The sequence below is a fragment of the Motacilla alba genome, chromosome 2 (assembly GCF_015832195.1).
Source record: "Motacilla alba alba isolate MOTALB_02 chromosome 2, Motacilla_alba_V1.0_pri, whole genome shotgun sequence".
Classification (NCBI taxonomy): Eukaryota; Metazoa; Chordata; class Aves; order Passeriformes; family Motacillidae; genus Motacilla; species Motacilla alba.
The window spans coordinates 45,120,517-45,138,549 of NC_052017.1; the positions used below are offsets into that span (position 1 = coordinate 45,120,517).

Here is an 18,033-nt window from a genome sequence, read left to right on the forward strand (position 1 = left end):
AGTCTTTGCAGGGACAAAAATTTGCTCAAAAAAAAAAAAAATCAAAACAACAAACAAACCAAAGAAACTCCCTCTGCTCAAAAAAAAAAAAAAAAAAAAAAAAAAAAAAAAGAGCACCATGAAACATGGTATATGAAATCACTGCTGTACATTGGCACAATTTACTTCTGTGAATTTAGGGCTTTTTTAATTGAAATAAAAACAGAGACGCAGTACTTCAATAGATTTCTGATGGAAGAGTCTCCTTTCAATACATTTATACAACCTCCTAAAAGCAGTAAACAGGAATGATACACGAGTGAGAGAACTGCACATTAAACCAGTAGTATGAGGCTTTTTAAAGCAACCTTTGGGGGCTTTTTCCCACAAAAACTCCCAACAGACCTGACTAATTTAAAAATTACCAAAACCAATTTCCACAAAATTGCTATAACTCATGTTCTCTCTCTTCAGTATGCAGCAAAGCTCAAAACTTTAGGAATGTTTTTAGCAAGGACCCATTGGAAGAAGTTCCTGAAATGCAGGACACGCTATCAATTGTGAAGAACTGAGTTGTTCATTTATTTATAGTAAGAATTCTGCTTGTTTGCCTCAGCAGTGCTTTTAGTTTCATTCTCATCCTACATATGCCCCTGGTTCCCCATGTCCTGGAAGCTTCTGCAATCCCAGACTCACTGTCTGCCAGATGTTGGTATCTTCCCTGTATCTTTCTTCCTACATTTTATTTAGCTGAATTCCTCCTTATAAAAATGAAACAAAATCCCACTGGCTCTCCATCCACATACATAAATCCCACCTCACACAAGGAATTAACATATCTTTTCCCAATTACTCTCAACAGAAATTGTATCTGCTTCTCCAACACTGCTCCAACTAGCCCATTTCAAAATACAGCTTTTGTTTCACAAGAGCTGCTCCTAACTCTGCAAAATAATTCCAGCCCCCTGAAGGTCCCTAAGCATAAAAATCACACAACATACAAAAATTAACAACCACCCTTAGGATACAAACTATCTAACAGACAGCTGCAACCCTCCATTCCTGAGTCCAGTGATCAGAAGTTTCAGAGGCTGAAGTACAGCTTACACTTCTGCCCAGCAGCAGTAGCATGCACTTCAACAGTCTTTACCACAAATTGTGAGAATACCCCAAATCAAGCCATTTCTGCAGTGCTGGGGTTTCTGGAAGAGCTAGAATCTAAGAAACAAAGATTATACTGAAGTCTCAACAGCACCTAACAAGGTTTCAAGGGGGAAATAACATTTGGAAGGGACAGAGTTATCAGAGGCACACCACACTTCCAACAGCAGCAAGAACATTCATCAGGAAGGAGACAGGAGAAGTCCAAGCTTGTCTTTCCTTCCACTGACTAGTGGAGATGGGGTTTTGAACTGAGTCTACTGTCCAGAGGTTACTAAGTAAAATAAACCATCACAGGCCATTCAAAATTAGCATCATGGTGCTAAACTTCATCTTGTCAGAAACTGAAAGATGAGAAATCAGCAGATCTGATCTCTCAAAGCAATGTCCTAAGGATACATACAAGAAGATCTCACAACTCTGATGCTTCCCAACTTGCCTAAGAACTGCCATCTCTTAGCATGCTCAGGGTGTATTTATTTCAGCATTGTCCAATACACTCAACAAAATCACTAGAATGAGAGATGGTAACACAGCTTTTCAAAACAACACATATTCTGCTCTGTTCTGCTGAAGCAATACTTGCCAAGGCAGACAACCAAAACCAGCTTTTCCAGCTTTCCTGTTTGTCAAGACACAACAAGCCACAGACACGAGATCTGCCACTGGGGAGAAAACAGCATCAGAGAGAAACACTCTCCTTCCCGGTGCAGGAAGAGGAGCTGCTCACGCACCAGGAATCTAACCCTGGGTCCTTGACTTTGTATCCAACTTGAGTGGGACGAAAAATTAGCATACCACATCAGCAGCCTCACTCAGCAGGCTGACACACAATAGTTATTTAAATCTGCCACTCACTCGGCAACTGAGTTACCCAACATCTAGCAGACGAGAAAAACACCGCCTGTTTCTTTCCGAGACACACAGAGAGAGGTGTATACTTACTGGATCTGTCAGCATAGCACGAAAATGTGAAGCCAAAGCGAGGAAAGCCAAGGTGTTGAACAGTGTGCCATTGATGACACTATAAACATAATCTCTCGATGGAACTAGCATGACAAGAAGGACTACAAAGTCGGCATAGAACACCAGCATCCAGGTAACGACAGCACATGCAATACCACAGCCATCTCGAATAAACCACATTGTTCCCAGGGAAGCGCGGCTAGGAGGTGGAACACACTTTTCCGGCTGGAGGTATTCAGGTGTCCTTTCAATATCTCTGAAGCGGTGGACTGGAGTAATCATCATAGGCTATTATGTCCATACTTGCATCTGAAAGAGAGTCAGAAACAGTGCTCACGGCTCTGCCAGACATACAGACCTCTGTTCACATAACAGCATGGTCATCACATGGGAAAATTGCAGAAAGTGAAATAAGAAAGCAAAAAAAGTAAATAAATCAAACATAAAATAATGGATTGGGAAACCACACTCTTGCGCTTATCGGAACACTCCTTACTCAGAAGACTCTAAGTGCTTTTAAGAATGCTTAATTACACACTAGGTCTACCAGTGTGCCACCTCCACCTGCCTAAGTGGAAAAGCAACAAGCATTTTAATGAAGAAAAAGTCATCAGGTAGGAGCCAACAGGAGCGGCCACAACAGGAACTGAAGCAAGAACTCAGCACCGTCACGTGAAGGCAGAAAAGTCCTGTCACAACTGGCAGGGTCCCTTTTTTTCTGCCTCCTATCTGGGGAAGGGAAGGGTCTTTCCTACACATACTGGGAAACTTAGCAAGTGGAGGAGGCTTCCATTCCCCTTACCCAGTGACTCCCAGCTTGGGGGTAAAAGTGCAAAAACAAACAGCTGTACAGTCAGATTTGTAGGAACTGATTAAGAAGCAACCCAGAAAAGATCTTGACAGGAACTTCTAGTCTTGGCTGGAGGACATAATTTCCCAACAACAGCTGTCTCCCACCCCAACCTCCTCCTCTGGCCTTACGTCCCTTGGAAGTCTTCTGCTTTGCCATGCCTCTCCCACCACCTTTGCTCCATCCCCCAATGGCATTTGTTTTGCTTCCCATTTTCCAGCCAACTCCACTCTACTGCAGCAAGAGGACCAACACTGACATTGCCCTGTCCTCTCCTCTCCAGCTCTGCAAACACCTTGTCTATCCAGAGAGAAAGAGGCATCTTGGAACAGGAACCAGGAACACAATGTTCCAGGTATGCGCCATGCTTGTGTTTCAGTGTAACTCCCACCAAATGTAGGCATTACAGGAAATAGAGAGGGTGCTCCTAAGTCTTTGGCAAGGCATCAATCCATCTGCATTCAATCCATCCACCACTCAATGCTGGAGCACACCTGGAATGCTACGTTTTGAAAGCAGCTCTTTACACACCCAGCAACCTCTTCCAAACACACTTCTACTCAGAGTATTTGCTCAGTGCTCTAAATGCTTCATAACACTACACCCTCTAAAGACCCACCTTCTACAAAAATGGCTGCAATAATTCTACTACCAAATACACTGAATTGCAGATCCCTGAATGGAAGGTATCAGCCTCGTGCTGTTTCAAAATGTAAGGCTTATTCTCATGGCTTTGCAAAACAAGAGTGTTCATTATGCCATTTAAATTCAGAGAAAATGTTCACCGCTAATTATTTTTTCAGCCAAGAAAGTTCACCCTAAAGCTATTTTTGTCATTAACTGTTTAAAACTGGATATATTTTACATAAAACATAGTGAGAGAACTGAAGAAATCCCTAGGACTTCAAACTTTTCTCCAAATCTTATGGCTAATTCTACCAAGCAGAAGAAGAAAGCCTAACACCAACCTAAATGGAGATGTTGCTTCCCCTATCTCAACAGGGAAGGAGATGATAGTTTACTTTTCAGCTGTTATTTTAAGAAGACCAAATTCATAAGAGGACAATTATTCCTTCACAGCCAAGGAATAAGGTTATTAATGAGCAGGATGATTAATTACATTCAAGCACAGAGCTTTGTGCACCTGACTGCGAGTGACACAAAAAGAGGTACTGGAACTGCTGTGGCCATAGTGAGAAGCAAAAGCCAGGAGCACAAACTTCCTAGGTGCACAAAAACAGATGAACTAGACAATTTACAGTATTTGTTTTCTAACACAACTCATATAAATAAAATAGGAGAATTAGGGATTTTCTTATCTTTCCACTTTGAACATTTAGTATGCTGCCAAGCGAGTTTAAGGTGGTCTATGAATCTGAAGAAAGTCACGTGAATTAATGTTAAAGCATATCAGTCTGGTATTTATACACACATCACACAGAACAGAAATATCAAGATAAAAATGTCCTTGTGAGGATGTCATTTACTTGGACAAGAAAAACGCCCACAACAAAAAACCCACTCCTCATTCACAAAATTCACATAACACGTTATAATTACTCCGTATTTTAACCACAGCTATAATTTAGCCTCATGATTTCTGATATTTAGGAAGACAAGCTATGTAATTTTTGTAAACAGTGATTACCCAAACAATCTGGCAGTTTAAGTTCAGATAAATCTGTACCTACTTGTATACGCATACTTTTCTCCCGTTTTTCACAACTGCTGTAAGGACAACTATGTATTCAAACATTCACACAGACTTAACAAGTATTTCAAAGACTTGGTTCTTCCACTCCCTCAAGAAAACAAGTTAACCTTCACTCCTGTTGTTTAACAATCTTATTAAAATTGCTATGCTTGTTTGCCAGCTCAAAGTAAAACTGACATTATTAAAGACTCACACCTGACAACAGCGTTTAGTTGACAAGAACATCACATTACACTAAAAAGTAAGAAAGAAAACTGTAATTTAGGTGTTCAGCTTTCAATCGAAAGTTTAGACTCGACACATCAGGTGCAGTGACAAGTCCTGAACACAGACTATTGGAATTTTTTGCCTAGACTCTGAGCCTTTTTTCCCCCTTAAGGTTTTGTATCCCAAAGCAAAGGAATCAAACAGTCATAGGAAAAGCAAACTCCTATTTAACAAAGGAATCCATTTGACAAGTCACCTTAAGGTCAGTATTAGCAAAGACTGACTGAAAGCTGAACAAATACACAGTGATTAAGCTGTGGGTTTAGTCCTGAACAGCACACTTCAGCAGTGAAATAAAAATTAATCTCTCCTGCAAGTGCAGGAAGAAGTTTCACTCCAATAAAGGTTCTACAGCTCTATCTCAGATATATTATTAAGCTAAACTGGGGAAAAAAATAAGAAAAATCCATTGCTGTGTAACTGTCTAAGGAGAAACTGGAATGAACCCTGAGGCCTCCTCAGTCTGAAAGTCTGGAAACTCAATTCTGCAGGGAGTTAAGAGGACAGAGCACAGGCCCCTGACTCTGTGCCCCAGGCTGGAGGAAAATTTTGTTATTTAATGTACTCTGCCACGTAATGCTCGCTTTAGAGGTCTCATTAGGCAACAAAATAAATCAGTACATAAACACCATACATTGTTTTGAGAAATACATATGTGTTTTAGTGTTCATTATCTTAAGAGTCAAGCTACAGGAGCTTAAAGTCTCAGCTTCTCTCCTACATGACCCGGTTAGTGAGGTTTTTTTAATTCCTTGCTCTTGTATACACAAACATCTGTTTTATGTTATCCAGTTTGGTATTTTCAGATAAATAATACAACAACAACAACAACAAAAAAAAAAGGTTGTAGCAGGGTGGAAGCAGTAACTTGCCCTAACTGGTTTGCCCTTCAATCATGCTGCATATGAACTTAATTTACAATACAGATGGAATATGTCAGCTCCTCCTGCTCTGGAGCAAACAATATGTAAACAATGTAGGCAAAGGGCTTAAGGACTTAATCTTGGTGTCAGGCTACAAGAGAGGCCACTAGGTAAATGTGAGATACAATGACAACACACACATCAATTCAGCTTAATGACATGACAGAGCAAAGACCTTTTCTGTTTTTTTTTATTTATCTGGAAGGCATTTGGCAATACAGGAACAATCAAAAAACATGTAATACATAAGTTAGAAATGTAAACAAAAATGAAAATCCACTTCCTGCTACAATGAACACTTAAAATATGCTATTACATGCTATGCAAATGGTCTTTTTACCTGCCATAAGCCATGTCAAAAAAACCTGATTTTTAATCGCCTGTGACAGCCAAAGAATTTGCTAAGAATGTACAAACAAATGATGTGGGCCTTCACCCAATAAGGGCCTGAAAGCTACCTGAGGTTTTGATATAAAACTTACAGCAAGCTTAAAACCACCATCATTGTGAACCTGCTGATTTTCATGTAATTATCCATGCTAGTGAAGTCAAGCACATGGGTATGACTTGCAGAACTACAGCATTACTATGTACATTGCAACCATTTCCTCTATTACAAGTCCATTAACACTGAACTTTGGGAAGAGGTTACATTTTCATTCTGTCATATGAACTAGGTGAATTTCAAGTGCTACCAACATGAAAACAATACTGGGGGAGAAAAAAAGAATAAAAAAGAAGAGAGATCAGGGCAGATCGCAGACCTTTTTTAGTTTTTCAGTTTGGTTTTTAATTTACTTTAAAGAAATACTTGCGAACAGCTTTTATGGCACACAGAGTACCCTGAGAGCTGACAAACAACACTAAAGTTAATTTTTTATCATCAAAAGGAGGCAGACATACATATCTAGCTTTACTATATTCACAACAGCTAAGGCAAGCAATCTAGATCCACAGGACAGATGTCCTTTTAAACAAAATCAGCCAGCTCCAGACAGATAGACAGAAACTGCAGGAGAATTGATTTTTAAGTTTATTTCATTTTTTTCTGCACATAGAACTGCACAGATTAAAACACAGCATATTTATTTTTCCTTTCTATGACACATAAGATGAGTTTCCTAACTAAAAGGGTTTTTACTTGTGCTTCTCCTGCCACACTTCCATGCAGCCAAAATCCAACAAGCGTGCAAAAATGTGCCAAAACAGAGGTAATAAGAAAATATCAGCATTTATATGTATTTTCCTAATGGTTCCTGCAAGGCCTAAAAAGCTTTATCTGATCTGCAAGAGTGCAACAAAACAGGCCAGCTATGCTGAGAATTTTTGGCAGTCTCCTGCAGATTCATCCAGATATTCAGTGGCATGGCAGTTTCCAACCTCTGGTTTACAAAACCCTGGAGGGTCAATGGGACACATCAAACAGGTCTGTGAAAGGCAGCTAAAAAAAGCAAACCTATTATTAGCAGGCTCAAATTTGCTACAGAGAGCTGTGTTTCCATTGCCATACTTTTGGGACTCCACACATGGTTAAAAATACCAAACCAACAACAAACAAAACAAACCCCACCCCAATTCGGGCTAAAACCCCAAAGGGGCAGAAACCTCCTCTTGGGTTGCAATGGCAAAGGCAGCAGGCAAGAAGCGGGCACGGGAAGTTACCGCTGTGCTTACGGGACACCCGATGACTCAGATCGAATTATCACAGGGCAAAGTCTGCGCTGCCAGCCCTCCTCCAGCCACCCCAGGGGCAGGGAACAGGATTGTGCCTACCACAGATAGTTTTTCACTTTTCTCCTGGAAATTCAGGCTACATTAAGGAGTGTAGTTACAGCCTAAATATTACATTACCAGCTATGCATCCGCCTTTAGCAAAAGACTCACAAACATCTCAAGAGGCTCCTGAATCCTTTGACTCCTGAAGTCAGGCAATTTCAACACTTTCAGTTCCCATACTGAAGAAAAATGGCATAAAGAAATCTTTTAAAAAATTACAAGGCTTAAAATAAATTTATGTTTCCTGAGGGTAAAAGCACAGGCTTGGATTACCTCCCTTGAAAAGGGAAATAGAGAGCACGTAAAACCAGATGGTAACCAATTTATAACATTTTTCTATACATAAAGGGAGTAAGTGGCTGCACTACAATGCTTTACAGTAATTGTTTACAAAACTGTTTATAACATCAACTATTTTGATGCTATTTTCTATTTTAAATTTATTTCTAACTTCAAAGATGTCACATATGAACAAAACCTTAGTAAAAATGGCTCATGCTAAAATCATACTTTCATTATTTTTATTACAAGCATCTAATTAGAGGGGAAGATTTAATTGAAGTCATGCCTTCCTGAAGAACACATTTGAATAGGAGTGCAAATACACAGAGGGAACTTCTCCCTAAGGAGAGAAAGGGGAGGGGGAAATTACCTCAAAGATGTCTGTCATTTCTAGAAACTCCATCCTGAGGGCTTGGATCAGGCTGCGCCTCAAAAGAGACGCAGCCACATAAGGCACAAACCCCTCAGTCCTCCTCTAATTTACATCAGTGTAGACAAGAAGCAACTTCAATAGTGCCAGAGGAATTCCATTAGTAGAACTGAAAGGAAAATAAGGCCATGTTTTCTGAATTACGGGTACAGGGGTTTCCCTATCCTGATGCTTGTGGTATGCAGTCTCTCAGGGTGGATGGGAACAGCTTCCTGGTTAATGTCTGTATCATTTCTGTTTAACTAATGGACGTGTATTGTATAAATAAATTATAATGCAATAAAGACTGACCTAAGAGTCTGAGTTATCTGGTGATTGCACCCCCACCAAAAGGCCTGTCAGCTGCTAGGCTGAGCAAAGGAGAGCAAAGACAATGTAGTTACTGTCCAAGGTACAAAAACACTGGACCACTATGGATGAGTGACAAAATTGGGGCAACATGTAGAAACAGGGCACAAATCACAAGGGCACCAAGACTGAGGTCAGACTTGGATCTAACTCGGTCTGATCACAAAGTCAGTGATCTTAATAAGTCTTTCATCAGAGATAGAAGGTACTTTATAAAACTGTCATTAAGTAATGAACCATTACAAAATAACTAGTAAGTTTTTAACTATCAGAGCTGCAAGGGCAACAGAGAAATTCTGTCACTTCAATCTCACAGTTTCCCAATAGACCAAATACACACAAGATACTTAACCCATGTCAAAAGAGAAATATTAATCCTGAACATACCATCCTTGTTGCATTGCCACCTATCTAAAGTTAAGCACTGGAAGGAAAGAGCAATCATGCAGGAGAGACTGCAGCAAGAAACAGAAAACAACAGATGGGGATGTCATGCTTTCCCACAGCATTGCAGTTATCCTGAATGCACAGCCTTATGAGAGACAAAACAGGAGAAGCTGTCCTGGTCTTGCAGACAGCTTTGCAATTTACATGCTGACTCAGGACCTAAAACAGCAAGCCGCTAGATTAGGGGAATGTAAATTCTCAATTTGTCCTGTATCAATTTTTTTTTTCTTAAAGAAAGACAAAAAATAAAGGGCAAGGTTAATCTACAAAACTGGTATTACTTTTAGTTTCAATTTAAAAAAACACACAACTTTCATGGCATAAGGAGTATGCTTTGCACAGCAGGAAAGAGCTGCAGCTTTAAAGTTTTAATCATAATAAGAAGCTGGCAGAACCCCTCTAGTCTAAAAAAAATATTGTAACTACTATCTTTCAAGGCAGAAAGAGCACTTTAACTACCAGACATACGTTTTCACTCAAGATGGTCTATCGCAGGATTTGGCTCTCACCTGCTTTTGCTACAGCCCCCTCTTCACAAGCATGAACAAGTCACTCACTCTCTGATTTTATTCCCCTGCCTGAAGTTTATTATTCTGCCTTGCCACATATGGGTAGGCAAAGATGTAGGTATAAAGGCTGTAAGGCATTTAGATTTCAAATCTACATACTACACCTAAGCAGATCCCTAAGCCAACTACAGAAAGTACACAGGGCATACATTAAAATAGCACATTAAAAACACAGGGACCAAAAAATTATCACCTCTATCCCGCAAAGTTAAAATCACAACTAGAAGAAATATATGCTTCTACTTCAGAGAACTGGAAAAACCTGCAGGTTCAAAGTTGCTGTAGGTTAAAGCTTTTGAAACACAGCAAAGAACATCTGAGTTGGCAAACTAAGCATTTCTTGTTTTGCTCACTTTAGTGCTGGCAAGCAGAAGGGATCTTTGCTGCCATAAAAAATAGTTTCTGTTTGTAAACCTTAATTTTCTTTTGAAATACAAAGAGTTCAAGGCAAGACCAGCTACCATATATAATATCTCCCTTATCTATTCTGTGCTGTATTGGACATCTGTAATTCAAGTGGCCACTGCAAAGAAAAAAGGTGCATCTCACATTACCTACCTTTATCATCTGCTACAGTCCTCTCTGTAATCTATAGTATGATACTACTGCCTTCCCACTGAGCCTGTATATGTCTTTTTTTACCTTTTTTTTTTTTCAAGAGCATAGTATTTTACACTACCTTTACTCACTCACACTGCTTCAGCTTCAGCCCCCTTGTTTTAACTTCTGCATGCTGCACCACACTAAAGATTGGTCACCCCTGTCAATTCTGCATTATTGTAAAACTCACAGCTGAACATGACAAACACACCATCCACCACCAGCCCAGGAGCAGGAACATCAACAAAGGCCTTGCATTTCCTCTCATTCAACATTCCTCTGTTGTCAAAGGTTCTTAACAGTGAGTCTTCTGTGTCCTTTTTTCACTTGCTGTTTTACTTGCTCCTGGAATAGTGTTTCCCAGCATTTTTCTAGCTGAACTCTGATGCTGTACCCTTCCCTCTCATTTCCTTACCTTTCCATATCTATCCTCACTTTCTTGTTTTTCCCCCTTCTCTTGCACTCCTACCTCTTTTCCTGGAAGAGCATGGGTTGTGTATGGTCACCCTGTAACCCGGTGGTGCAAAGAGAGGTATGGGGCTATAAGCCTAGACAAATCTCTCGCTCCAGTCTCCAGAAGCACTCCCAAGCAGCCCCCAAGCTGGGGGCACAGCCAGAAGCAGGCGACAGGAGTTAACACACCAGTGCTCCCGTGCAGTGAGCCAGCACCTAGCTGCACCTTGCCTCTAACACCTTGCACCTCACTAGGAACTGCTGCCATATGGGGAGGTCTTTGGCACCGACACACTGCAAACTAGCTGGCTCCCTCTCAAAAGGACAATGTGTGAAGTGTTACTGGCAGACTTGCTGCACTGCAGCTCCAGGCAAGGGCTATCTTCTTTCCTTATTGCCTGTACAACCCATGAACACACAGCTTCAATTAGGAAAGCTTTAACCTCTTGTTTTCTTGAACGCAACCCAAAGCTTCAGATCAGTTACATGCACAGGTTAAATATGATGTTCCAGGTACAATCAGTCACATTTAGTTTGCTTCAACCAGCTAAGCACAGGATGGGGGAAATAAAAACTGACAACAAGCTATTCTGTCGTGTCATATTGTACATTATCTGCTGTCTTCTGTCAGGAAGGGGAAAAAACTGTATTCCTGAATATCGCCCTAAGAAAAAGGTCATGTCTACACTGCAGAGGGATCAGAGAAAAGCATAAGCTCAGCCAACTAACATCTGCAGAGACTGGCTGAGCTACAGCCAGTCCATTTTCAGACTGACACCACTGTGGGTGCCCATCTAATCTCCTCTACAGGAGAGATGCCCTGTTACAGTTGTATGGGAAATGTCTGCACAGTAAAACTGGCTCCATGGGCAAGTCTTCCTGAAATAATGCAACAGACAGGTTTAAATTGCATGGACTATGCAGCACTGCTAGCTCCTGTTCTGCTGGAGGTGCACAGCAATCTACCCAATGAGAAAAGTAAATTCATATTAGGTCAGAAAAAGAGATTCACCAAAGCTGAGCTAACATTGCCCAGGATACACACATACTGCTGAAGACTGTCAGCTGCTCCCCTTTGCTGACGCAAAGGAAACTGCCCAGAAAAAACATGTAACTACTTGGGCATAGCAGACCTGCATCTGCTGAGGAATTAAGCATTCATCTTCTTGCAACCTTCTCCCATTATTTGGATTAAATTACATTTGTGTACTTTTTTCTACAACTAAACAAGCAATTTCAAACTGAAATAGACACCCTTGTCTGTAACTACATCACTTAAAATGAAAATTAAAAGGAAGCAGAAACATACATGAGAATACCCAACAGATGTTATTGCTATAGGTCCTAAATGTCACAACAAATATTTTGGGTTTTAGGCAAACCTGGTATCTGCCCTTTCATAAACCTATAAACACACAAGAGTTTCTGGGCCGCACCTTCTAACGCTCAATGAACATTCAGTCAGACACAACTTACTACCAGCAGCAGGTCTCTCTGGTGTGACAAACACTATTGCATCAGTGAGGCAGCACCAAGAGCTACGCTGACAGTCATAGCCTTTGAAGGAGCGGATCTTTGCTGCACGCAGGGCTGTGTTCTTAAAAGACGTAAGAATGGCGTGGCTCCCCTTATGATGACTCTTATCACTGAAATGCCTGTAACGCTACGCAAAAGACTTATTCGCTGCTTTCATTAAGCAAAGGAAAACATGGTCCTCATTAATGCCTTGCTATGTACACTACAAGACACCCAATGCAGCCACTGACCGTAAGTCACCAGTCCCTCCCCTCTGTGTGATTCCACCGTACCAGAACAGCCATCCAAATGTGGGCTCCTTTCTACGGATCTGATATTCCACACACACCTTTGCTGTGCCAGGAGTCTGGCACACTGTCGCCCTCTCTCATGCTGAAAAACACAGTTTATATTTTCTGAATTGGGATCAAAGGAAAGAGATCAAACGAACTTTGCTGTCCATCCCACATCCCTCAATGGTACACACCAAGTGGAGAGTCCATCAGGGACCAGACTGCTCCCCCTCCCTGCCAAGGCCTGTTTTCTTGATTGTTTTCTTGAAAACTGTTTTCTAATGAGTCATCGTGAACTCTTGCTTCTTCTTAAAAATCTACCTTACAGAACAACTTCAAGTAACACTTAGAAGGTGCCGTTCTAAACCAGTCCGGATCGCTTGCTACTGCCACGTAAAACTCACCATCCTTTTCAACTAAACCCGCCACAGCACAGCGCCATGCTTTCGCCACGGATCACTCCCGATGCCGGGGGCGCACCTGGCCGATGGACAGCCACAGCCACAGCCACACGCCCGGTGACCAGGGCCACCTCGGAAGCGACAGGGTCAGCTCCACTCGCTGTCCAGCTGCTCGCTGGCGGGCACGTCCCATCGCTGCAACGCATTAGCAAATTAGAGGACCACTGCAATCCACTGACAGGTCACAGGACCCCGACGAAATCGCTGGAGGCTCCGACTTTAAATTTCCTGCCGAGGGGACTCAACGCTGCTCCGAAAGGCCGCGGAGCAGACCTAAACCACGTATTTAGCACGCTATCATTTAACGTGCTCAGCTTCCCAGTATTTAAAGCCCAGCGCTGGAAGGCGGCGAGGTGAGAGCGGGAGCCCTCCGCCCGTTTCCCGACCAATGCCCCCAGCTCCTGGGGACGCCGCTGCGGGACACGACCCGCCGCCGGGCCCCGGCCCGGGGGCCCCGCCGAGGGATGCGGAGCCCCGCGCGGCCCTCGGGCGGCCGCGCCACCCCCGGGCTCCCGCACGGCCGAGGGGCCGCGCGGGCCGGGGACACCAGGGACAGCGGCGGGGCCGGCGGGCGGCTGGTGCAGCGGCGCAGGCGACGGCGGGATGGCATCCACCGGCGACCCCCTCCCGGTTCCCAGCTCTCTGCTCCCAGTTCCCGCTCCCGCTCCGCTCCGCCAGCGCACACACCTGCCCGCCCCCCAGCACCCCCCGCCCCGCGCTGTCAGTCGCACCCACCTACCCCAGTGGCCGCCGCCGCCGCCGCCGCGGGTCCGGCGCGCCCCGCCGCCCCCGCGCCGGCAGCGGCACGGCACGGCACGGCACGGCACCGCACCCCCCCTTCCGCCGCCAGCCCGCCCGCCCCTTGCGCGGAGGTGGAGCGGCCGCCGGGAGGAACCAGGAAGTGAACGGCGGCGGGAGGCAGCGCGTCCCGGCCCTGCCCTTCCCCGCCCCGCCAAGGGCTCCCCGGCCCACGGACGGGCTGCGGACCGCCTGTGCCCACTGCGCGTTAACGGCCCGGGCGTGCGGGTGCTTTGGGGGGAAATTCGGGTTTTGTGAGGAAAAACCCCACACTTTGTTGTTTTGACACGGGAACAAATGGTTCTGCCTCAGTGAGCGCTTCTGAGCCCCAGACGGGTTCAGGGTAGTTTTGGTTTGCAGGTAGACAGAATCTGTTGGCACCCAAGGAGGAGCCGAACAGTGCAGAGCAGTGAGGATGTTTGGGGGGCTGGAGTAGCATTCTTAGAAGGAAAAGCTGACGGGGTTGCACCTGTTCAGTCTCGAGAAGAGACTACTGAGAGGGGACATCATTACTGTGTATAAATGTTTAAAAGGAGGGGGGTGTGGGTGTGCCAGAGATGGAGCTGGGCTCCTCTCAGTGCCTCCTAGGATGTGAGGCAGTGGCAGAAACTGATGCACGGGAAGTTCCACCTGAACATGAGGAAGAACTTCTTTACTGTGTGGGTGACCACACATTGGAAGAAGTTGTACAGAGAGGTTGTAGAGTCTGCCTCACTGGAGATACTCAAGAACAATCCTGTGCCGTGTGCTCTAGAACAGCCCTGCTTGAGCAGGGAGGTTGGACCAGATGACCCGCTGTGGTCCTTTCCAACTGTACCCATTCTGTGACTGTGATTCTGTGACAGAGTGCTCCACTGCAGGTGGCATGTTCAGAGCTGGAGCAAGGGCTGAGTTTCCTTAACACTGTCCACATCCAGCCACTGCTTCCAGCCTTTGTGGCCTTGCCCAGGTATTAATGATGCAGTGCAAATCTTCACAATTCAGGGGGTTGCCTCAGGCTGGCTTTATTTGGGCTATGTTCATTTGGCACAGCCTGTTTTTTTGGTAGTGGGGGAAGGCCAAAAGTGCCTTCTGTAAGAAACTGCTGGAAGCTTCCACCATGTCTGACAGAGCCAATCTCTGGTGGCTCCGAAGATGAACATGCTGCTGGCCCAGTTGGAGAGGCTGATAATGCCTCTGTGATGACATATTTAAGAAGAAAATCAAAACAGCACACAGGCAGTTTTTTCCAGGGGTGGCGAGGCAGCACCACCGGGGCCATCCCAGCACACACGCGGCGATGCACCGTGGCCATCGCCATCTGGGTGCGGTCGCAGCGAGCCTTGCCTGCTTGGCCGCCCCTAGCCAACTGTGCTGCGAGCAGAAGGGCAGGGGCAGTGGTGATGGTGGCTTCTCCTTCCTGGTGCCCCGCATGAGGAGAGGACCTCAATAGGACCTCAGTAGTGGTGGCCACTGTGGTGGCCACCACTGCCCACTCGGTGGCTGTGGGGCCACCTGGCTGGTGGCCAAAACATGGCGAGCGACTCCCTGACACGGAACCTAGACAAGATCAACCTCTGAGCGCTGTAGGATCCTGCAAGAATTGGAACTTGTGGAATGCAGCAATTTTTCTTGTAGTCAGAGAACTTGTGGAATGCAGCAATTTTTCTTGTAGTCAGAGAAGAGGAGAAAATGAGGACATGTGAGGGAGAACAACATGGTGGCACCCAGGTCAGTGGAAAAAGAAGGGGAGGAAGTGCCCCAAGCACCAAAGCTGAGATTCCTCTGCAGGCCGTGACGAGGACTATGGTAAAGCAGGCTGTCCCCCTCCAGCCCATGAGATCTCCACATCCATGGGGGATGTGGAGATCTACTCACAGCCCATGAGAGAAGTACTCACGCTGGAGCGGGTGGATGCCAGGGAAAACTGTGATCCAGTGGGAGACATGAACGGAGAGAGAGGCCCCTGCTTCCAGAGATAGAGAGAGAAGGCCCTTGCTTCCAAACTAGACCAGCCTGCCCTTAGAGGACTGCACCCCGTGGACAAGTGACCCATGTCACAGCAGTTTCGAAAAGACTGTTTGCCCATGGGAGAGACCCCAGTGCATAGCAGAGGAAAGACTCCTCTCCCTCAACAAACAGAAGAAAAATCTCAAGGGACAATCTGACCAAAATCCCCACACACTGTCTCATTGTGCTGTCAGTGGGAAAGAGGGAGGGTCTGGGGGAAAAATGGTGTTTTCAAGGATTATTTTACTTTTCATTATCCTCCTCTTAGTCTGTTAATAGATTTACTTAATACCTTTAAATTTTAACCTGTTTTGCCCTTAGGGTGTTTTCTCCTAGTCCTCATCTCAACTCATAAGCCCTTCCTTTTTTTTTTTTTCATCTGCTCTGCCCAGCTGAGAGCAAGAGAAGATCAGCAAACAGCTTTCATGGGTGCCTGGTGTTTAGCCAGTGTCAAACCACGACATGGGCCAACACACGTCATTCATTTACCACAATGAAGTTAAAAGATACTGCTTTTCCTTTGTTAAAAAAAAAACCCCAACATACTAACCCAAACAAACCCAAGAAACAAGTGGCATCCTTTTTTGTATGATAAGCTTCACTACTGCCTTGTGCTGGAATTTGCATGTCCTCAGAAGTGCTCTTTAGGGCATGAGGTTGCCTTCTGCCTCCCTGAGGAAAAACGAGCCAAACCTGGGCTCCTCCCACCTTTAAAAAAACTGCTGTTTGCATGAGAACAAGATTTCCTAGCTGAGCCTCTGGACTATGCAAGAATTTGACTAACTTTAGGTAGACTCCAAGCTGGGGTGGCAGAAGTGGGAAAAAAATTAACACATCACTCTTTCCTGGCAATTTAGCTGCTGCGGGCTAAGCCATGAAGAGTCAGGAAGTATGATGAGAACCAGAATGTCGTCTCCCTATGCTCTCAGTGGAAATCACAGGGTGCATCTGCATTAACACTGCTTCAGATCAAGAATTCACTCACATCTTCAAAGAGTTTCTGATTTCCTCTTACTTCTTGTTTGGTTCATACTGTGCAATGTGAGGACACAAGTATCACACTGCAAGTCAAATAAAGGGTTACTCTGTGCTGGACAGCAGCACTGGCAGATGCTATTTTAGAGAGAACATACAAACCAGGGCCTTTCAGGCATGGGCACTGCCTTTGTCTGGCACTCCCGTGGGCCAGCAAGGAGACCTGGCCCTGCTCACCTCCCTAGGGTGAGTGGGGAGGACAAGCTACCCAAGCTCCCAGCTCTGCCAGGCTCCACTGCTGGCTCTCCCCACCAGCAGTAAGCAATCCCCATATAACCCTCGTGTGCAGAAATGTGGCTCCTTTCAGATGCAGGTAAGCTGTGGGAAGAGTCCCAAAAATGCATCCGCTCTGCCCCCGACTGCTGATTGATAAGCAGCCTGCCAATGGGACCAGACCAAGCTAAAACTTCCAAAACCATCCATTGCTCTTGAAGTTTGCTCCCACTGCATCATGCCACCTGCTCAAGTAGGCACAGCCAGGAATGCTTTGTACATATGACTGAACAAGGAGTTGTGGAAAGCTGGATAAACTCTGGCAGTGTTCTGAGTAATCCTTGGGAGCCATAGATCATTTTTAGCCAAGCAAGCATCAGCGTGAAGTCAAGATAGCATCTTTTAAAATACTCTGAAAATTATCACAGAGGAGCTGTGCAAAAAAGCAAACTTACATTAATGACTGTTATGAAACTTTCAATTAAAGCTGTCAAAAAACCCAACCCTTAATTATTGTTTTAATATATAGTGCAAGTTTTTAATCACATTTTCCACTCCACTTTCCCAGCAACACCTGGCACAGGACCAAGAGAATCTCCTAAGGAAAGCATTTGGTTTCTTCCCTGCTCCCGCACCAGCCTTCCCCGCGCACCGCACCTCGCTTGGACCTTTCTGAGGTTAAAAACTCCGCAAGGAAAATGAGGGAACGCAGAGAGCTATGACTACACGATCCATTTCTGTGCACCGGGATATTTCCCCAGCCTCCTGGAGGAGCTTTTGGCAGAAAGGGGGAGCTTTGGTTTTACCGCGAGGGTCAGCTTCTCGGACGGGACGTTTTCCGGGATGCGGGGTGCCCAGTGGGTACCGCGTCCACAGCGCTGCGCCTACTCCACGCGAAAGGCTTCGGTGGCCTCCCGGCTGCACCCCCCGCTTTGCCACCAGGCAAGGGGAGCCCTCGCAGTGA

The 18,033-nt window shown here is 44.9% G+C and overlaps 1 protein-coding gene across 6 annotated transcripts in view; it reads right to left on the reverse strand.

Moving 5' to 3' along the window:
- ZDHHC3 (zinc finger DHHC-type palmitoyltransferase 3) overlaps window positions 1-18,014 on the reverse strand; it is a 37,810-nt gene extending 19,796 nt beyond the window's left edge. Inside the window, exons 1-2 of one of the 6 annotated variants that reach the window (XM_038127106.1) lie at window positions 17,876-18,014; window positions 2,086-2,415 (exon numbers count right to left, since the gene is read on the reverse strand). In XM_038127106.1, the coding sequence (XP_037983034.1) occupies window positions 2,086-2,391 (306 nt within the window). In that variant the 5' untranslated portion in view covers window positions 2,392-2,415; window positions 17,876-18,014. Of the gene's footprint in view, window positions 1-2,085; window positions 2,416-12,977; window positions 13,169-13,769; window positions 13,852-17,875 lie in introns of those variants that run through there. The other 5 variants (XM_038127104.1, XM_038127105.1, XM_038127108.1 and 2 more) reach the window with 5 other exon arrangements.
- Window positions 18,015-18,033: the final 19 nt, after the last annotated feature.